The sequence below is a fragment of the Apostichopus japonicus genome, chromosome 9 (assembly GCF_037975245.1).
Source record: "Apostichopus japonicus isolate 1M-3 chromosome 9, ASM3797524v1, whole genome shotgun sequence".
Lineage (NCBI taxonomy): Eukaryota > Metazoa > Echinodermata > Holothuroidea > Aspidochirotida > Stichopodidae > Apostichopus > Apostichopus japonicus.
The window spans coordinates 12,689,292-12,708,032 of NC_092569.1; the positions used below are offsets into that span (position 1 = coordinate 12,689,292).

An 18,741-nucleotide genomic window follows, 5' to 3' on the forward strand; every position below is an offset into this window, starting at 1 on the left:
TTCTTTACGTTTACGTTCAGTAGTTGATTAAAAGGCAATTAAAGTACATTTTAGGTTTTTTTAGAGAATGACTATGAAGATTGAAATGTTCGGAAACTGGGAATCCTGCAAAATTATCACGAATAGATTTTTTGTGATTATTAAAACGTAAGCGGAATCGGGAGCCTGTTTCACCTACATAATTGCCCTCTTTGCAAAGTACACAGTAGAAAATGTAAATAACATTAATAGAATCAATATCCCTCTCTTGTGATATCTTATTTCTCTGGTTTTCTCTAATAATATAAATATATATATATATATATATATATACATATATATATATATATATATATATATATATATATATATATATATATATATATATATATATATATATATATATATATGTTATCGTATCTTGCCATTAACGTTAACATTGGAAGCACCCTATAAAGATTGTGATCAACGAACAAAGCTTACAGCTACCATGGAGGTTTTTACCTCCATGCATGCAGCTACATATCACTTTAATAACAGCTGAATGATTCCGACGGTATAAGAGAAACCGGTAAACCCTATAGTTAGGTATTACAACTTCACCTGCCAAAACGATTTAATAGTCGGGCTCGGAATTTTGAGAAGTTAGAACCCATAGAAATGCGCCAGATGGACAAAGTCTAGCAATTCACCCGAAAAGGAGACAATGAACAAAAATCCAAGAAAATATCCTTGTTTAGATCGAAAAGATTTGAAGGAGAAAAAAAAAAAGCCCGAAAGTAAATAACTTGAAGAGACAGACGGTCGTAAAAGTTTGTATAAAAGGAAGACCTAGCTATAAAACTATACATTTTACCCACGATAGGGTTCGGTTTATCTCTCAAAATGAATTGATACAAAGAATAAGATGAAAGTGTAGAATAATCGATTGAACTAAAGTCACAGCTATATAGCGTGTCAAATCCCTCAGAATTGCACGCGTTTGGAAATTCAAGAGCTCTAACATTTAATGGCTACTGCTTTTTTTATATATATATTTAGGTTTCACAGTCTCCATTTAGATGAATCAACTTTTTAAACAAAGAGGGTTTTTTTTCTTTAGGAAAACAAAGCTAATCCTATTATGAATAAATGTTGACACAAAACTTAGGACCCAGAAACGGGTACGTCATTATTGATAATAGTTGTTTGTTGTATACAAATGGATGCGCCGCAGGTGTACGTATAACTTGACCAATTTGAAACAGCTCAAATTAGGCTTGGTATACCAATGGTCAATCTGAACACAACTTAAAGTTGTATAGTACATTCAAAATGACATTGGATTTTTAAGTTTGTATCTCTCAGACTGGTTACAAGGATAACATTCAAGGGAACAGGCGCGTAGCCAAGGTGGGGGGGGGGCGAATGGGGCAGCCGCCCCCCCCCCCCTTGAGCATATATTTTTTTTAATGTTTTTATGATATCGCTAGTATTTTCGAAAAGAGAAAATGCTAAGATGCAATTTACAAGGCCTGGGAAGTACCTTTTCCAGCGATCTGGGAGGCATTTTGAGCCAAAATTTTCTTGTACGCTTCGCGCCAACTCATGGTGGCGCTACGCTTAGATAGTTTGCAATGCCGAATCTACAGTTTCGCCCCTCCCTTGGCAAATTCCTGGCTACGCGCCTGCAAGGGAAAAGTTTGTTTTGGGGCCGCTGGAAGTGCAACATATTCCAAGCATGATCCTGTTGAAATTTGCCTTCCATTTTTATATAGCGAATTCTAAGATAACAACATTATGACCTTGACAAGTTTTGTATCAGAAGTTGAACTTGAAGCAAACAGGTCATAACAGGTCAAAATGACGAGTTTCGTTATATTGTTTCTTTGTAACATGTACACTAGGAGTGTTAGCTCAGTGGTTAACACCGGTGCCTTCCAATCATATAAGGTCCCCGGTTCGAGTAAATCCAAGATTACTGTATGTCGTCCAGTTACAGAGTTGTTGACAATTGACAATTCATAATCATGGACTTTAAATATGAATGTAAGAGACTGACTTCGGTCAGCTTGCGGCTTTGATAAGCCAATGAGGCTTCTTCGCGAGTTCCTGCTTGCAGGAGGATCTAAAATACATACATACATACACACATACATACATACATACATACATACATACATACACGCATACATACATACATACATACAATTTTCTTCTTTTTCTTTCAAATTCGGGATGCGTTAACCGTTATATGAATACACTAAAGCCATTTGGGGTCATATTATTTGATAGATTTCCAAACTTTGAACCCTATCTAATTCAAGGTCAGAACAATAAAGTGAGAAACAAAACACCTTGCCAACATTTCACTGTCGGTGTGCAAATATGACATCACACATCATTGCTTCAAGATCACTTAAAGGTATAGTCAGTATAGGCCCCAAATTATAGCACGCTATAATTGCTAGAATATTTTTAAAACGTACTCTCATGGAGGTCTTTACTCTCCAAATTGTTCTCAGACATTTTTGTAAGGAACACACAACAAGATGACTGAATGTAACCAGTGAGGAAAACTTCCTCGAAGCTTGTAATAAGCTTGACCAGATTAAGAATTTTGAGCAAAGGTGACCATATTTGAATATCTAGCATACTTGGGGCCAGCATACCTTTAAGTTATACAAACTGTGCTAACGTTTTTAACTATCAATACAGTATATCTCGACAACGCAATGTAGCAAGGGTATGCGAGTTTCACCATGCATGCTGAGGGTGTGATCTTCATTCATTATAAAGATTAATCAAGAAAACTCTGGACTGTCCCTTTAAGTCATGAAATACCCCACAAAACAATTGGATAGTGTTCATCACTTAATCCATCTAAGCGATCTATATTTATATTGATTGGGCTACTACTTACAGCCTAATTAGCAAGTTTATTCCAATCCAGAAGATATTTACTTTGATTTTAACTTGTGTTTCAAATCAGCTAGCTTAGTTTCATCGTCAATGGTTTGATTTTAGTCACGCTGACAATATTACCTATATGTTTACTTATGTTGTTGAAGCTGTAACGTGCCGTATACGCTAGACCACAATTTCGGCATATTAGGTGCTGAACGCAGCTTTGAGATTCCGTCATTAATTCATATAACTTCCAAATACCTCATTTTATCCTGTATCTATTTTGACATCACCATTGGTAAAATTCTGAAGTCATAACAACCTATATTAGGTAAACTGCCGATGGCATAACATTTTTGTAAGTAAAATTCTGACGTCATTGAAATCTATATAGGTAAAATTCTGATGTCATAGTAATCTATAGGGTAAACTGATCCAATCGAATCCTACGACATAGATTGGATAGTCTATATCATCTAAATATATTAAGCTGTAAAGCCGGTACTCGGGTTCAAATACCGGCGTACTCAATGGTCGGTTTAACAATGTTCTGCACAGTGGCGGAGCTTATAGGGGTATTGGTCGGGGGGAGGGGCGAGAATGGTCTGTAGGGGCGCTTTCGACACTATCTAAGCGGAGCGCCACCACGGAGCGTACAGAATTTCTTTTGAGCAAAGATACTCCCTAGATCGCCGGAAATTACCATTTCCGGGCCTTGCTAATCTGCAGATAAACGAAGAATAAATAGGTGTCATCGCCATTTTGTCAGAAAATTACACCAACAAAATGTGACAAATGTCAATAGGTATTTGAGAGCGCAATAAAAAAGACAATAATCGCGAAGAAGTAAAAAGTGGTAAAAAGCTGAAAAGGGCGCCAGCAATCCAATTGAAACCGTCAGGTGGGGGGGGGGGGCATCCTCCCGCTCTGACTGTATGGACGCTCCGCCACTGGTTCTGCATTTTTCTACTCGTTACCGTTTCAAAATAGATTCCATAGCTTTCGACTTAAAGGGTCATTTTTCCACCAAAGTTATACAGTCTGTGGTACTTTACTCCTATTTTGACCTGCCACAGTATACCCTGATATCATTTCTTTAAATCCGTATTAAAATATCCAAGTAATAATGGAATCACACCCTTGGCGTGATCTCTTATACGATTCAAAACATTGATTAGTAAAACGCCATGAAATGAAATCGGGAACTTCCTTCGACGGGACCAATGCAGGTGATCAAATTGGTAGAGTGATTTCCGGTCTCCAAAGTGCAAACGCACTTGATACGCACGTGTGATAAAATCGGTTCCAAAAAAAAGCTTGTTATAACTCGGGTTAACAGAATGAGGAAGCAGTTACCTATGGTTAAACGATTGATGAACTCCCGATCTAAGGTATCTAATATCTATATGCTTTGGGGAAAACACTAGCAAAAGTTCGAAAACTGGAATTTATATAAGCATTGCTTCTGCCAGGTTCTCCCCTGCAGTGATAATTACATTGTAAATAAGATTGTTCTTGTGATGACTGTATGTATACTTCAACATTTTGATGTGTTTGTATTATCTTCTATGTATTTTTTTGTATTATCATTTTGTGGATATAAAGAGAGAATACAAAGGGCGGGTAACCGAATAACCGCGGATATGGGTTACTTCACTTACTTGTGGGGAAATGGAAAGGTTCAATTGTTGTCAACTTTATAGTGATTTAACACAAAATATTAAGCAAAATAGGAAGTCTTTTATTTCATAAATTTTTATATCAAAGTTAGAGAGTCTGACGTTTCGATCCTATATCTATAGCATGAACTTTTTCACCTTTCAAGGAATATCTGATTTCAAAGTCACACCCTTTAAATTTGATATCATTAACATACACGGTGCTTTTTTTGCGGAAGTGTAAGCATTGTTTGCTGTTCACAACTTGACAGATTCCCATGGTATTTTATGCGCAAAAAGAGTGCATATCCTATTGTCACTGTGGACGATTTCGCAACACAGGCCAAATACACCATTCTCTTTCCCAAACCCACATTTCTTTTTAGTATCAACACTGTATTCATGAGGGAGTTTAAGTTTAACTCTTCCCACCCATCCACACCTGTCCCCTCTCGCCCCCCGCCCCCCTCAAAAAAATCCCCCTCCCCTCAGGTACACATACACGTTATACCATATCGAAAAATGCCGTGGACATTTTCTTCCTGTGACGGGAAAACAACATAGGCTAATCGATGTTTGTATCTTGTAGCAAAAGACCTTTTGCCAAGATATCATTTTTTTTTTCTGATTGGAAAGATGATATGCACAGCACATGGTTTTATTCATAACAACATTAATTCACGTTCTTGGTCTAAGCCTTTTTCAATGCGGCCTAAGCCCTTTTCAATGCCGAATCAAATTTTGCAAGGTTAAAGTCTGCACCGCCAAATAATTGACGATAAGTTTAAGTTGCCCGACTGCCATCTTTTAAACATCCTTCCTTATCAACAGGAAACTATCGTTTAAAACGTAATAATGGCCTTCTCGAAACAAATTGGTGAAGCGAAATTTTTTTTTTTGCCCTTTTGATTTTGGGCTTCATTTTCGATACTATTCGATATTAATTAATATCCCATAACAACGGAGTTGTCTAGATTGAAATAGTTGGTGGAGAAAAAGTCCATATTTTGGTTTTTATCTCGTTAATTACTAACAGATCAAAGTTAGTATGGATAATGAGTCATAACGAAATAAAATCACTAGCTAGCTCTTATATATCCAATGAGTGATATTTCCTACTTCCCAAGTCCTCCTTTATACATTTTCGAGTCTATAATTTATCCGACTGTAGCCCTTTAACCCCCCCCCCCCCCTCCCCAGCGGCCCCACCTTCCTATATGTCAGGCCTGTTAGGAATATGAAAAAAAAAATAGGAACCAGAATTCAAAAATGCATTGTGGTTTCGATGATGTAACATGAGCAGTTTTCTTCATGAATCTGATGTAATGTATAGTGTGGGTGTGTACATGTTTACAAGGGTTTCACGATATGAAATATGAAAACCAAAAATATGAAAAAGTCTGCAGAATCTTGTCTCAGTTATAATCAATGAAAAATACGATGTAATTCTCTTTTGGTCATGAGAGAAGAAAAACTAGGACGACAACCGAAGGAAGGATATCGTGGCATTTATCTAGAAGGAGAAGAAAATACTTTTGCCCTCCAAACTAATAATAATAATAATAATAATAATAATAATTCACAGTCTAGATTGGAAATAGGTTTACAAGGGTGAATACACCTTCGACTTATGCGTTGAAGATGACTCCCATAATAAAGTTAATTTACACTGACGGCTACAAATTACGATCGATTACAACACAGCCTTGAGCTCAATGTCCTGGATTATGCTGTACCAGTCCCACCCCCCCCCCACCCCCACCCTTCTCGCGGATGAACGAGAATCTCTCTATTCACTCGTATAAAATGTATTTCGAAGGGGTTAATCATTAAAAATGTGTCACAATATGTACTTCATTGTTGTATCAAAACTTGTTTCTTAATGAATGCGTGTGTGATCTGTCGCTCCTTGAATTAGGCTACCGAATGGGAGTAAATTCAATAAGTTATTGACGCCAAAATGTTTAAATTCTTTTTAGTCTATTATACCATGTTTTGGCTATTATTTATTTCATTCATGATACTGTTTTGTTATTCACGAAAGTGGGAATTATGTATGCCTTTTCGTCGACCTCAGAGGGTGGGTGTACGATGATGCATAAAGTCCAAATCAGCCATGATGGGTCGACTATATAAAGTTCGATCTTGAATTAATGTTTCTTTTTACGGTTCCAATTGCCAGATATTATGTCATAAAATACACGAAAAAAGAAAAACAAGGAGATGGTGAAATATTTCCGACTCTACTGACACTGTCACAGCAACTGTGACAGCTGTGACAGCAACCATTCACTAAATATGACACGGCCCAGACACGACATATCTCGAAAATTGGGCAAGAGTTTTCTTAGCCGGGGCCGGGGGGTGGGGGCGTGCGAAAGGAGGGGTGGGTTATACACAAAGAACATAATACGCTAAAATCGATTGGGTTTGTGATACCTCGTTTCTGTTCAAGCATGTTTGATGGTGAGCGATGGTGCACCATAATACTTATCACAAGCAGTTGGGAATTTTTGAGGAAGTTATTGGGACTTCACGTATGCCCAAAGATTCTGGATATATGTTCATCTTTGTACCGTAGTTACAAACTTACAATGTAATGTATGTATATTAGATCTTTAGATAGAGGAACTCGCGAAGAAGCCATCATTAGCTTACCAAAGCCGCAAGCTAACCGAAGTCAGTCTCTTAGATTCATATTTAACGTCCATGATTATGAATTGTCAATTGTCAACGAGTCTGTAACTGGACGACATACATTAATCTTGGAGTGACTCGAACTCGGGAGCAGGCGGGATATTGCAAAACGTTCCCCCAAGTTTCGATACGATATATGAAATGATACATACGGTACCTCTCTTAGTTCCTCCAAATTAACGGAAGGGAAGAGTTTATCTGGAATTTGGACGCAGAATGAACCAGCTTTTCTTTGTAATTTTCTCTCCTAAGCCTTGAATAAACTCTGTCGTCAAAACAATGATATTTTACTTTGTATTTCATATAGCAAATGATCGGTACTTATGAGAAATCTTAAAGAAACTCCAAAAGTCGGTCTGAGAGTTAAACGCATTGAAGACTCGCCCCAACCGCGTGCCGCCCTGTGAAAAAGTTAACTTTCCATTGCTTGCAAGTGAAGTGTTTCTCTGGTCGCTACAAAATGCAGACAGTAATGAAACGTGATACCTTGTTATCTTTTATATTGACCTGAGATGTCCATCGCTGCTATGTACACTCTGTTGTGGGTATTGACCGTAGCTGTATGTACTGACTGTACACTGGTGTCTAATTACCGACGGTAGCAAGCTGTGTGTGTATTTTCTGGGATCAATGGTGGTGTCTAACACTTCTGTTACACCTCATTCGAAACTAGGTCAGATTACCGGTATGAGACGTTTCTTTGTGCGCGAGTCTTCACACCCTTTAAACAGTTGACGAATGATCAAACATGGAACATATTCACATTCCATCTCTCTCCCCTGATTGAAGGTTCTACAATAATTCATTATACTGCAGACAATTCATTACATTGTTTAACTGTGGGATGTTAAATGATTCTAGTAATTATATATTTAATACTGTTTTCCAAATAAAGTACCGAAATCATTCATCATATCGTTGTTTTGATTTTTGTTTGGGGAGGGTGGGGCTTGAGGTTGGGGGGGGGGTGGGTGGGAAGGGGATCGTACCTGCTGTGCCATAAAAATAAAAATAAAATAAACGAAACGTGCTAAACTATTAGCTGATGTAAAGATTTAAATATTGGACGTATAGATAAACTATCAGTTGACATTTTATTATAACTGTTAGCCTAAAACTGCATCGAACGAGGTCGTGATTATTATTCAAGGTAGAGTATTTAACCCAACTTCCTAGCCAATGAATAAGATATGCTTGATGAAGGATATATCAGAAATGAGTTGCTATGGAGAGCGGCCTCTATATGGAAGGTCTCGGTGAGAAATTACAGGAAGCGTATTTATATATTGTTTTTAGTATGGCATAGTTAGACGATGACATTTTTCAACATAAGCTAAGAAAGGCACCCCTCGCAATATTACTGCTAACATTCACCATTTAAATAAGTTATGTTACAAAATAAAACAAGAACAAGCACAAGCACGAGAACGGGCACGAGCACGAGCTCGAGCACGAGCTCGAGCACGAACGCGGGCGCTAGAACAAGAACAAAAGGAAACACAAACTACGCGACTGTACAGTGGTACTATGGCAGTCACACCAGTGATATTTGCCAAATGCGAACAAGATTTTATCACCATTTAAATAAGTTATATGTAAAATAAAACAAGAACAAGCACAAGACAGGAACGAGCACGAGAACGAGCACGGGCACAAGCGCGAGCACGAGCACGAGCACGAGCACGAGCACGGGCACAAGCGCTAGAACAAGAACAAAAGCAAACACAAAGTATGAGACTGTACAATGGTACTATGGCATCACAACTGGGATATCTGCCAAATGCGAACAAGATTTTATCACCATTTAAATAAGTTATATGTAAAATAAAACAAGAACAAGCACAAGACAGGAACGAGCACGAGAACGAGCACGGGCACAAGCGCGAGCACGAGCACGAGCACGAGCACGGGCACAAGCGCTAGAACAAGAACAAAAGCAAACACAAAGTATGAGACTGTACAATGGTACTATGGCATCACAACTGGGATATCTGCCAAATGCGAACAAGATTTTATCTATTGCAGTTATTCATCACAACCGTTTGTATATCATCTATCATATGATTCAAAATAAGATTGTTGGATAAGCTTCCCTAAGAGCATATATGTATGTCCAGCTTCACTATATTGCAAACATGTTTCTTTTTTACTATAACAAAAACGAAAAAGAGAAACAGTTATCTTCTACTTTGAGAGGAAGCGGATGCGAGATTTGCCGATGCAGAAATAATGTGAGGTATTTTCTGGGGAGATATACAAGTCTAAATAAAACAATTTTACAAATTACTAGAAAAGAAAAAAAGATGTACATTCGATTCATGGTTGTATTATGTTCTGATATGGTAACAGGATGTGTAGGCGCGTGTTAAGGTCGCGTCAAATCCGTATGTTGCTAAGCAACGTTGTTTTTCCTTATTGCGGTCACTTGTTTCTCAACAGTTCTCGAATAAACAGATATAGAGAGACATACAGTATATGTGGTAATGATGCAATTGTACATGTGTAGAAAGCATAAGCCCTGTATACGTGACGCCCTAGTTACTTTAGTTTCAGTATAACGTCACCTTCCCATCCCTTTTCCTAAAATACACCTCACCCACCAAACGATTAATCACATATAGAAACGTGTCTTTGTTTACTATCCTATAGTAACAGTAGGACCGGGAGGCTATAGATATGGAGACTGACCAAACAAGACAAGATCAATCAACCAGAATGCACAAATGCATTGTGGTTTCGAGGATGTAACATGAGCAGTTTTCTTCATGAATCTGATGTAACGTATAGTGAGGGTGTACATGTTTACAAGGGTTGCACGATTTGACCCCAAATGACCTTTGAACTCCATAAAAAACAATATTCTCCTTTAACTCAATGTGGTACTTCTACACATGCACTAAATTAAAGGTCTGCCCAAGCTTCCAGTATTGAGATATCGTGTTTACAAAGTTTTCACAATTTGACCCCTGGTGACCCCAAATACACACAAACACCATCATGAATGCATTGGTTACGATTATTATCGAAACCGAAAACAAAACCGAGTTATTGCGAACAAGTTTGTTGTATAAATAGAGGAATGAATAAAGATCTCCAGGTTTACTCACTTCTTGTAGCGCGGATGTATCTTGCCTCTGCGAAAGTTTCTACCACAATTGCCAGGAAGAGAACAAACATCAATTTCAACTCGGAGAGGATCATCTTCTGGTAGTGGTTTTGATTATTTATAAATAAAGTGTTCCGTTAATCCCATTGATTCATTGTGAACGTCGTAGATTGGTTCCATCAAATGATAGCCAACTAATTGTAGAGAATGGTAGTTGCAGAGAAGTTATCATTAATATTCTTCAGCTGAAATTGGGGAGGAGTAGACCAAGGCTTTTCTGTGGGAAAGGAAATAGAAAAACGAAAAAATGATGTGTGTTGTCGATTTCGTCATATTTTTTTTTTTTAATTAGAATTATGTCATTTAAAATGACTGTCTCTGTTATTTTTTTTTCAAAGATGAAATCTGAAAACATATTCAACATGAGTGAAAATTGTTTGTTAGTAGATAAACTTGAAAATAGAAATTTATGATGTTAATCCTTTGCTATACTGTGATTATTAGACTTTTACTTCTTGCATTTACGACCAGTGGCGTCGCACCCATATCGGGATTAGTAATGCCATTGCCTTTGAATATTTTTGTCCTAAGCTCGCGTTTGATACAGTCACAATTAACCTGGAAAATAATCACTTCGTTATCGCACGTTTTACCTTAGGTTTCGCTACTTTCGCTTTTTCTGCCCATGTTTTCAAACGGCATAGCTTTTTCTTCACCCAGTCACCACTTCTCACGGGCATGGGCGGTGATCATGGATCAGCCAACACAAAAATGTTTCGATTTGTTAAATTTTGGGCGCTTCTGGGAGACGAGGAATTGGTAAACTGAGGAATAAATGACGATCCCTTACTTCGAGAATATTTCCCAAAATAAAAATTGCCGGAAATTTTTATCAATTGTAGGGGTGTTGCTTACTGCCATAAGGCATGGGAAGTGCCGTTTGAACCATTTCCTGCAATCTGAGGGGTCTGCGAGACGAAAAATTTTCTTGTACGCGGAGCGCCAACCTGTGGTGGCGCTCCGCTTAGATAGTCATCACCTACTCACGCCCCCCCCCCCCCCTCCAAAATTTATTTTCACACGACGCCCCTGTTTACGACCAAAGCTAATCTCAGTATATGATTCAGTTTCACTCAGTGTTGACTCTTATCTTAACAACAGAATGTATAGTTTCTAGATTTACTTATATTTGTTAATGTTCAAGCTGTGCAAATTATTTCAAAGATTTTACGTAAAGTTAAGCTTCTTTTGGGTTCTGTTATTTCAATATTCATACTTAATGATATTCATACATTCACTAGCATAGTACAAAATTATAAATTATAATATATGCATAACACATAAATTCGAAGCATCTATATACTTAACGATGACTATACACTGATTGAATTATCTTTAGAATTTTCATGGATATTCAAGCATTCCTATTTTTAGATAATTATGTTTCGTTCCCTATTCATGCTACACCTTTGATTCTTATAAATGTGAAATATTAACAATTAAATTGTTTGTAATTTGCTGTATAGTCGATTTGTGAGTACCAAGAAAGCTGTTTGAATGTTATATTCCGCAAATTGCGCTTTTTGCATCTCACAATTATTGGGCAATCCAGGGCCTCCGACGCCGAGGGTGCTGGAGTTTGGGGCCATACCTCCAATAATTTTCACAACGACGATTTAAAAGCGTTCTTTATGCTAAGCGGCAATTTCAATATCTCTGAACATTGGTTTGATTCCTACCCCCACCCCCCCCCATTCATCCCATCTACAAATCTCACCATGTGTCAGGAACCCCGATCTATAGATCTACTGGCATGGACGGTATCCCATCAACCACGAAATTACGAGGTGTAGGTGTAGTGCATACCGTACCATATATATTAGTTAATTGTCCCCTCAACATAAAAGGGACTCCTCCCGTACAGTGTTGGACGAAACGATGATTAGATTAATAGTTCATATCATGGCATACTGTATACGGCTTCCCTTGAAATCATCCAGTAAGTTAAAAAAAAAGAAAAAAAGTATTAAGTATGACACATAGTTTGATTTCGTTAGTGATTGGACATTGCTAGGGAAGCAACAGATTAGGAAGGGAATTTCCTCAAACGATCTTTTTAAATTCACCTCGTTTGACCCTCTTCGTAATGCCATGGTAACCAAGCAAACCGGGTTTCTAGATCTTATCAAGGAGTTAGTATTAAGCGCAGCTTCTTCATGCATGATGCAAGAAACCGCGACGTATTGACGCAACATATTCGCTTCTATTACTATTAACCAACATGTTATAAGCTCCTCTCAGTTATATAGATATGGAAAGTGGACACTGTCTATTTCGGAACGAGAAGCAGCAATTTTATTAGCAATTGTGCTTTTAATATGAGAGTACAGTTCTTCCCGCCAATTTTGAGCGGTAGCCCGCAATGCTCTATAGTGGACTGACGTTATTCCCTCCCTCCTTCAGTTCCGGCGCCCACGAAACATGAAATCAACGTCCAGCAATCTTACACCCTTTTTGGTCTTACCGCGGCAGATCAAAATATATCCACGAAACATGCGTACTAAAAAACATTTGGCTAGAACGATATTCGAACTTGTCAGTTCAGGAATTTAAAGTCATGTAGTACTCAGAACTACAAGCAGAGACGTCGAGAGACGAGTTCAAGCCATGGGACAACTTTGTCAGCTGGTGGCCTTTTTGTACTTGTCATTTTTCCTGAAGTACGATATATATTATGAAAATGCAAACATCATATTCTTTGTCCTGTATTGTCGGTTCTCAACTTCTCATCAAATTACCCCGGCGACAGGGGCTGTAGCTCCCTGTCCCTCTCTCGTCAGCTATACCAACTGGGCTACCCAACACTTAGCTGGTGGACAGCCCAGTTGGTGAATAGTCCAGTTGGTAGAGCAAGGGAATTTTAATCCTATTGGGTCACTCTGTCACCATTGCAGTCTCATTCGGGTATACCCTTCAATTGTTAACACATTGTCATAATAAGGTGTTCAAACCAAGCAGTGATATATCTTCGCAGAATGGTTACATGTATTTGACCCGCATCTGAAGGGTAACGTCGCGGTTATTTACTTCATATATTGACAAAACGAGTACTTTAATTATTCTTATTCATTACAGTCTATATTTACAATATTTAAATACTCCAAAAGTTAGTCACTGAACAGTATCGACGGTTGTAAACTGTTTTACACTGTCGCATACCGTTGGATACTATGTTACACTGTCGTATACTGTCGTACGATGTCGTACAATGTCGTACAATGTCGTATACTGTTGTACATTGCTTTGTACTGTTGTACACTGCTGAGGACTGCTGTACACTGTTGTACACTGCTGTGTACTGCCGTATACTGTTGTACACTATTGTACACCGCTGGGCCCATGTTGTAAACTGTTGTACACTGCTGTACACTGTTGTACACTGTTGTATACTGCTGTACACTGTCGTACACTATCGTACACTGCTGGGCACTGTTGTACACTTGTATACACTTTTGTACACTATTGTATCATATTGCAAACTGCTGTACACTGTTGTACACTGGTATACACTGCAGTATACTATTGTTTTCTGTTGTACACTGTTGATATGAAAAGTTTCATAGATGTTGCTAAGCAATCATCTTCAGCAAACAAAATATCCTATCAGACTTTGTTTTGTCCATCATCATATATAGCCTTACTAAATTTGCTAAACAAGTATATCATAGCTTAATATTCTTGTGTTGCTATCCCTGATACTCATTCGAAAAACGTCGAGGCCGAGATCAAACACATAGTCAATTATACAATGCCACAAAACAGAAAACTGACCCGGAGCCCGACCATGAGGAAAATTGTAAAACGGTTGATAATGGTTAGCGATCTCGTTGTAACTTTATTTGGGAGTAAATTGGCACATTTTGATGTATGCGTGTTAAAAAAAAGGTAGCTCCGTTTTCTAGGAACCTTTCATGGCAAATATTAATATTATATATGGTTACACCAGGGAGCTGCTACGTTAGAGTTGCAGCTCCCTGGTTACATTTCATACAGACACAGCAAAATCAAACCAAAATATTTGAGTTTCTAGTTTTACGTGAAAATTTCCTTAAAATACCACTTTCCCCCTATTAATTAATTGCTCTGAGAATATTGGAAATTTTGGTCCCTGTTGCAGTTCCCTGAAATGGAACATACAATAACAAATGGGGCGTAGACACAGTATCGACTCAGTACAGACGAAGATATGCACTTACCCGTTTCTAAGACATGAACAGATTTTTCCGAAATCACAGATAACGGCTGATAAAAGCCTACACGTAACAAAACTTTCACTGATTTCCGACTTTCCGACGTGTTATGCCTTTCAATGACTGAAGTAAAGCTTTAAAAATGAAAAAAAAATACACACACCGAGGCTACTTTTGGTGATGGTGGCGAAACTTGAAATTATCCCGATCGAAGGAAACCAAATAGGCTGGAATCGAAACACCTTCTTTTTTTGCTTCAAATTGAATTATAGTCAATTGGATGATATATAATATATTTAATATATATGCCGAATGAAAGCTCCCGTTGTGGAATCACTTTTTTAATACGCTTTAATTCGTTACATCGTTCGCTTCGGGCGAGAAAAGAGAAAGACTCCGTTTTTCTTTGCCTCGATAAGTTGGATAAACCACACGTTTCACAGATGTATTATATAAACGGTATATTTTAGCTTTAGCCACAGCTGTCTCGTTGAATCAAAAGGGTGTAGGCTGACGAAATTCGAGGAACCGCTAACACTATGGATTTCTTTTTCTCTCGCCGACCAAGCGCATAATTCAGCTAAGGATCGATTGTAGTCTGTTAATCAACAAAGCTATTTCCGAAATTTTTTTCAACCCTCAAACATACCGATGAAGAAGCTGACAGGGGTGTCCTACTACTTATAGGGAACTATATAGTCTAACACTGTCTTGTAACTGATGCATCTGCGGAATGAACAGCAAGGGGCCGTAACGATACAGTTACTAAAAAAGTTCATGCCACCACGAGAGAACGAAGCTTCCGATGACAAGCCGTCAATCGAGAACTCTTCCCCCCGCGTCGCCCGCGGGTGTAATTGTCCTCCTTCGTCGCTAACTCAACGGGTACGTAATTTCGTCACGGCAGGAAAACAAACAACTTTTAACGAATTAATTCGGAGTCACTTGTTAATATTGGCCACCTTTCCAAACATCAATCAGATTTCTGAATAGGAGTTAGGGGTGATGAAGGTATGTGCGAATTATTGGTGGTATTTTTAAAATCCTACATATGAAGCCTATATAACGCTGCTGGAAAAGTGAATACGGAATCAATATATAGCCTATGACAAGTTTAGCTTAAATAGGCATTAGAAATCTGGCCATCCTTTATAACTTAACTGAGTCATTCTCATTTCTCTGCTTTACCAGCAAAACATTGTCTATTCTATGCGCTCTTTATGCCTTATCCTTTCTATGAATCCATGAATCACTTAACATTTATATGTACCAGGCCTTTACAAATCGTTCAGAACATCGTCACATTTGATTCCCATTTGGCGTTCCATACTTTCCGGGGGAATCTAACAGTCAACAGAATACCAAAAAAATATTCGCTGAGATGATAAAGCGTCAAACCAGGCTACCAGTAACTGGATAAACTGAAGATGTTTGACCAAGTGTGACCGATGTTGTTATGTTTTTGTGGGGAGTTTTCATAGCATAATTCGAGGCATTGATAGAAATCATTCTATGAATTCAAGTAAGCATTTTAAGTTCCATTGCATTTCATTTTCTGACGATTGAATTGGTTGTACTAAATATAGCACTAAACCACTTTAACAGACGTTCGCAGGCATAACGATCATAATGTGTACAGTTCTTCACAAATACAAGATATATGCTTCTTTAAACGACTAATATATATCATTATTGTTCGTTGTTTCGAACACGTCCTACTGTGAACTGCTGTGCCCGTCGATCAATGCGCCTAACTTTGCCTTAGGTTCTAAACTTTCCATGACAGGACCGCCTTGTAAATGTTGTCAATAATACAATGACTTGCTTTCATAAACTTGTCAGATATCTGGAATAAATCGCAACTGTAGTATGGCTATATAACGTTAATTCGATACCAAAGCAGGAAATCTCTCCTGGTTCCATAAATCCCTCTGCTTATTCATGCTGAAACAGTATAACTGAGTACTGATAAATTATATACAGTGTATGGCGAGCGGTCGTATGGCAAGTCGTTTTTAACTTTACCCATAACTTTACGTGAGATGAAATGTATTCTACTTACGTGAAAATTCAATTCCACTTAAGTGAAATGCCATTTCACTTAAGTAGAATTGAATTTTACTTCAGTCAAATTGTCTTCTACTTACGTAAAATAAAGGCCAATATTGTCCAATTTCACTTCAGTAAAATTTGAATTCTACTTTAGTGATATGGCATTTTACTTAAGTAGAATGCATTTCACTTAAGTAAAATTACGGGGGAAATGTTAAAACGGCTTTTAGCAGTGTTAACATTTATACCTCTTAATTCTACTTAAGTAACATAGAATAAGACTTGATTTCATAGTAGAATAAAATTTCACTTAAATGAAATAATACTATTCTTAAGTCGAATTCGATTCTACTTAAGTAGAACTCAATTCTACTTAAGAGGAATTCTATTTCACGATATGCCATGTATTCTACATGAGTAAAATACCATTCTACTTAAGTATAATTCAATTAAGCTTACATGAAATTATATTCTACTCAAGTGAAATTGCATTCCACTTAAGTAAAATAGAACATTTGTATTCTTAAGTAGAATAGTTTACACTTAAGGAGAATTGGGATGTAAATGTTAAAAACGGCTTGCCGTACGGCCGTTACAATAACACTGAGACTGAAGCAACACCCCTGACACGGTATACCTCTTCTAGTACAACTGAGGCGGTATACCTGCTCTAATACCGCTGACACGGTATACCTCCTATAATACCGCTGATACGGTATCCCTCTTCTAGTACAGCTGAGACGGTACCGCTGCATAGTGCCCCGCTAGTGCCGTTAAGAACGCATACTGTATAGTGCCATTCAAGTAAGTTGGGACAGTGCTATCACAACGGTTTCAATAGCAATCGGGCAATACCGCCGTAAATACCGCTGAGACAGTACCACTGTTCCAGTAGCATATTTTAACTGTACCGCTGAGATAGTGTCACGGTTTCACCACCGTATATACAGACAGTACCGCTTTAATTACCACTGAGACAATACGACTGTTTAGTAGCTTTGAGATGGAACTTCCACCGTATAGTGCCGCTGAGTTGGTACCACTGCGATAATGTCGTTGAGACAGTACCACTGTTACAGTGCAGCTGAAATAGTACCACTATTACACTACCATTCACAGAGTATCGTGGTTTATACTTCGGAGACTCAGTCGCTGTTAGTGTCATACAGTACCGCTGAGACGATGCGTCCACAGAGACGGTACCACTGGTAGTGTTGTTGAGACAATGCAACTGTGACAGTAAAACAATAACAGTGCTGTTGTGACAGTACAACTGAGTGGTACCGATGGGAGTGCCGGTTGAAATAATACAACTGTGACGGTATACCGCTGATAGTACTGTTGAGACGATACAACCGAGACAGTATACCGATGATACTGCTGTTGTGACAGTACAACTGAGTGGTACCGATGGGAGTGCCGGTTGAAATAATACAACTGTGACGGTATACCGCTGATAGTACTGTTGAGACGATACGACTGAGACAGTATACCAATGATAGTGCTGTTGTGTCAGTACAACTGAGTGGTACCGATGGGAGTGCCGGTTGAAATAATACAACTGTGACGGTATACCGCTGATAGTACCTGTTGAGACGATACGACTGAGACAGTATACCAATGAAAGTGCTGTTGTGTCAGTACAACTGAGTGGTACCGATGGGAGTGCCGGTTGAAATAATACAACTGTGACGGTATACCGCTGATAGTACCTGTTGAGACGATACGACTGAGACAGTATACCGATCAAAGTGCTGTTGTGACAATATAACTGAGTTGGATTTATCTGTGACAGTGCTGCTGTAACAATACAACAGTCGATTTGCCGGTGATAGTGCTGTTGAGTGGCTACAACCGAGACGGCATACCGCCGGGTTAACTTTTTCAAGTTTGACTGTTAACTCTTTTATTAGTTTTATTATAAACCTTTACTTCTTGCATGCCCCCCTCCCCAGCCCCCCCCCCCCCCTTGTATTGTTCTCTGCGGATATTCATTATTAATAATTATTAACACATTTGAGGCTGATTTAATCAAAACGGCTGGATTAAACCCACTGAGTTAGCACAAGATCCATTAATGGGTATACAACATATAAAACCATCATAGGACTTT

At 38.3% G+C, this 18,741-nt stretch overlaps 1 protein-coding gene across 4 annotated transcripts in view; it reads right to left on the minus strand.

Annotated features, from left to right (window-relative positions):
- LOC139973200 (R-spondin-2-like) overlaps positions 1–18,741 on the minus strand; it is a 40,586-nt gene that overhangs the window by 9,497 nt on the left and 12,348 nt on the right. For 3 of the 4 annotated variants that reach the window (XM_071979703.1, XM_071979706.1, XM_071979704.1), the window contains exon 2: positions 10,328–10,603. In XM_071979703.1, coding sequence (XP_071835804.1) covers positions 10,328–10,421 — 94 coding nt within the window. In that variant the 5' untranslated portion in view covers positions 10,422–10,603. Of the gene's footprint in view, positions 1–10,327; positions 10,604–14,582; positions 14,711–18,741 lie in introns of those variants that run through there. The other variant, XM_071979705.1, reaches the window with a different exon arrangement.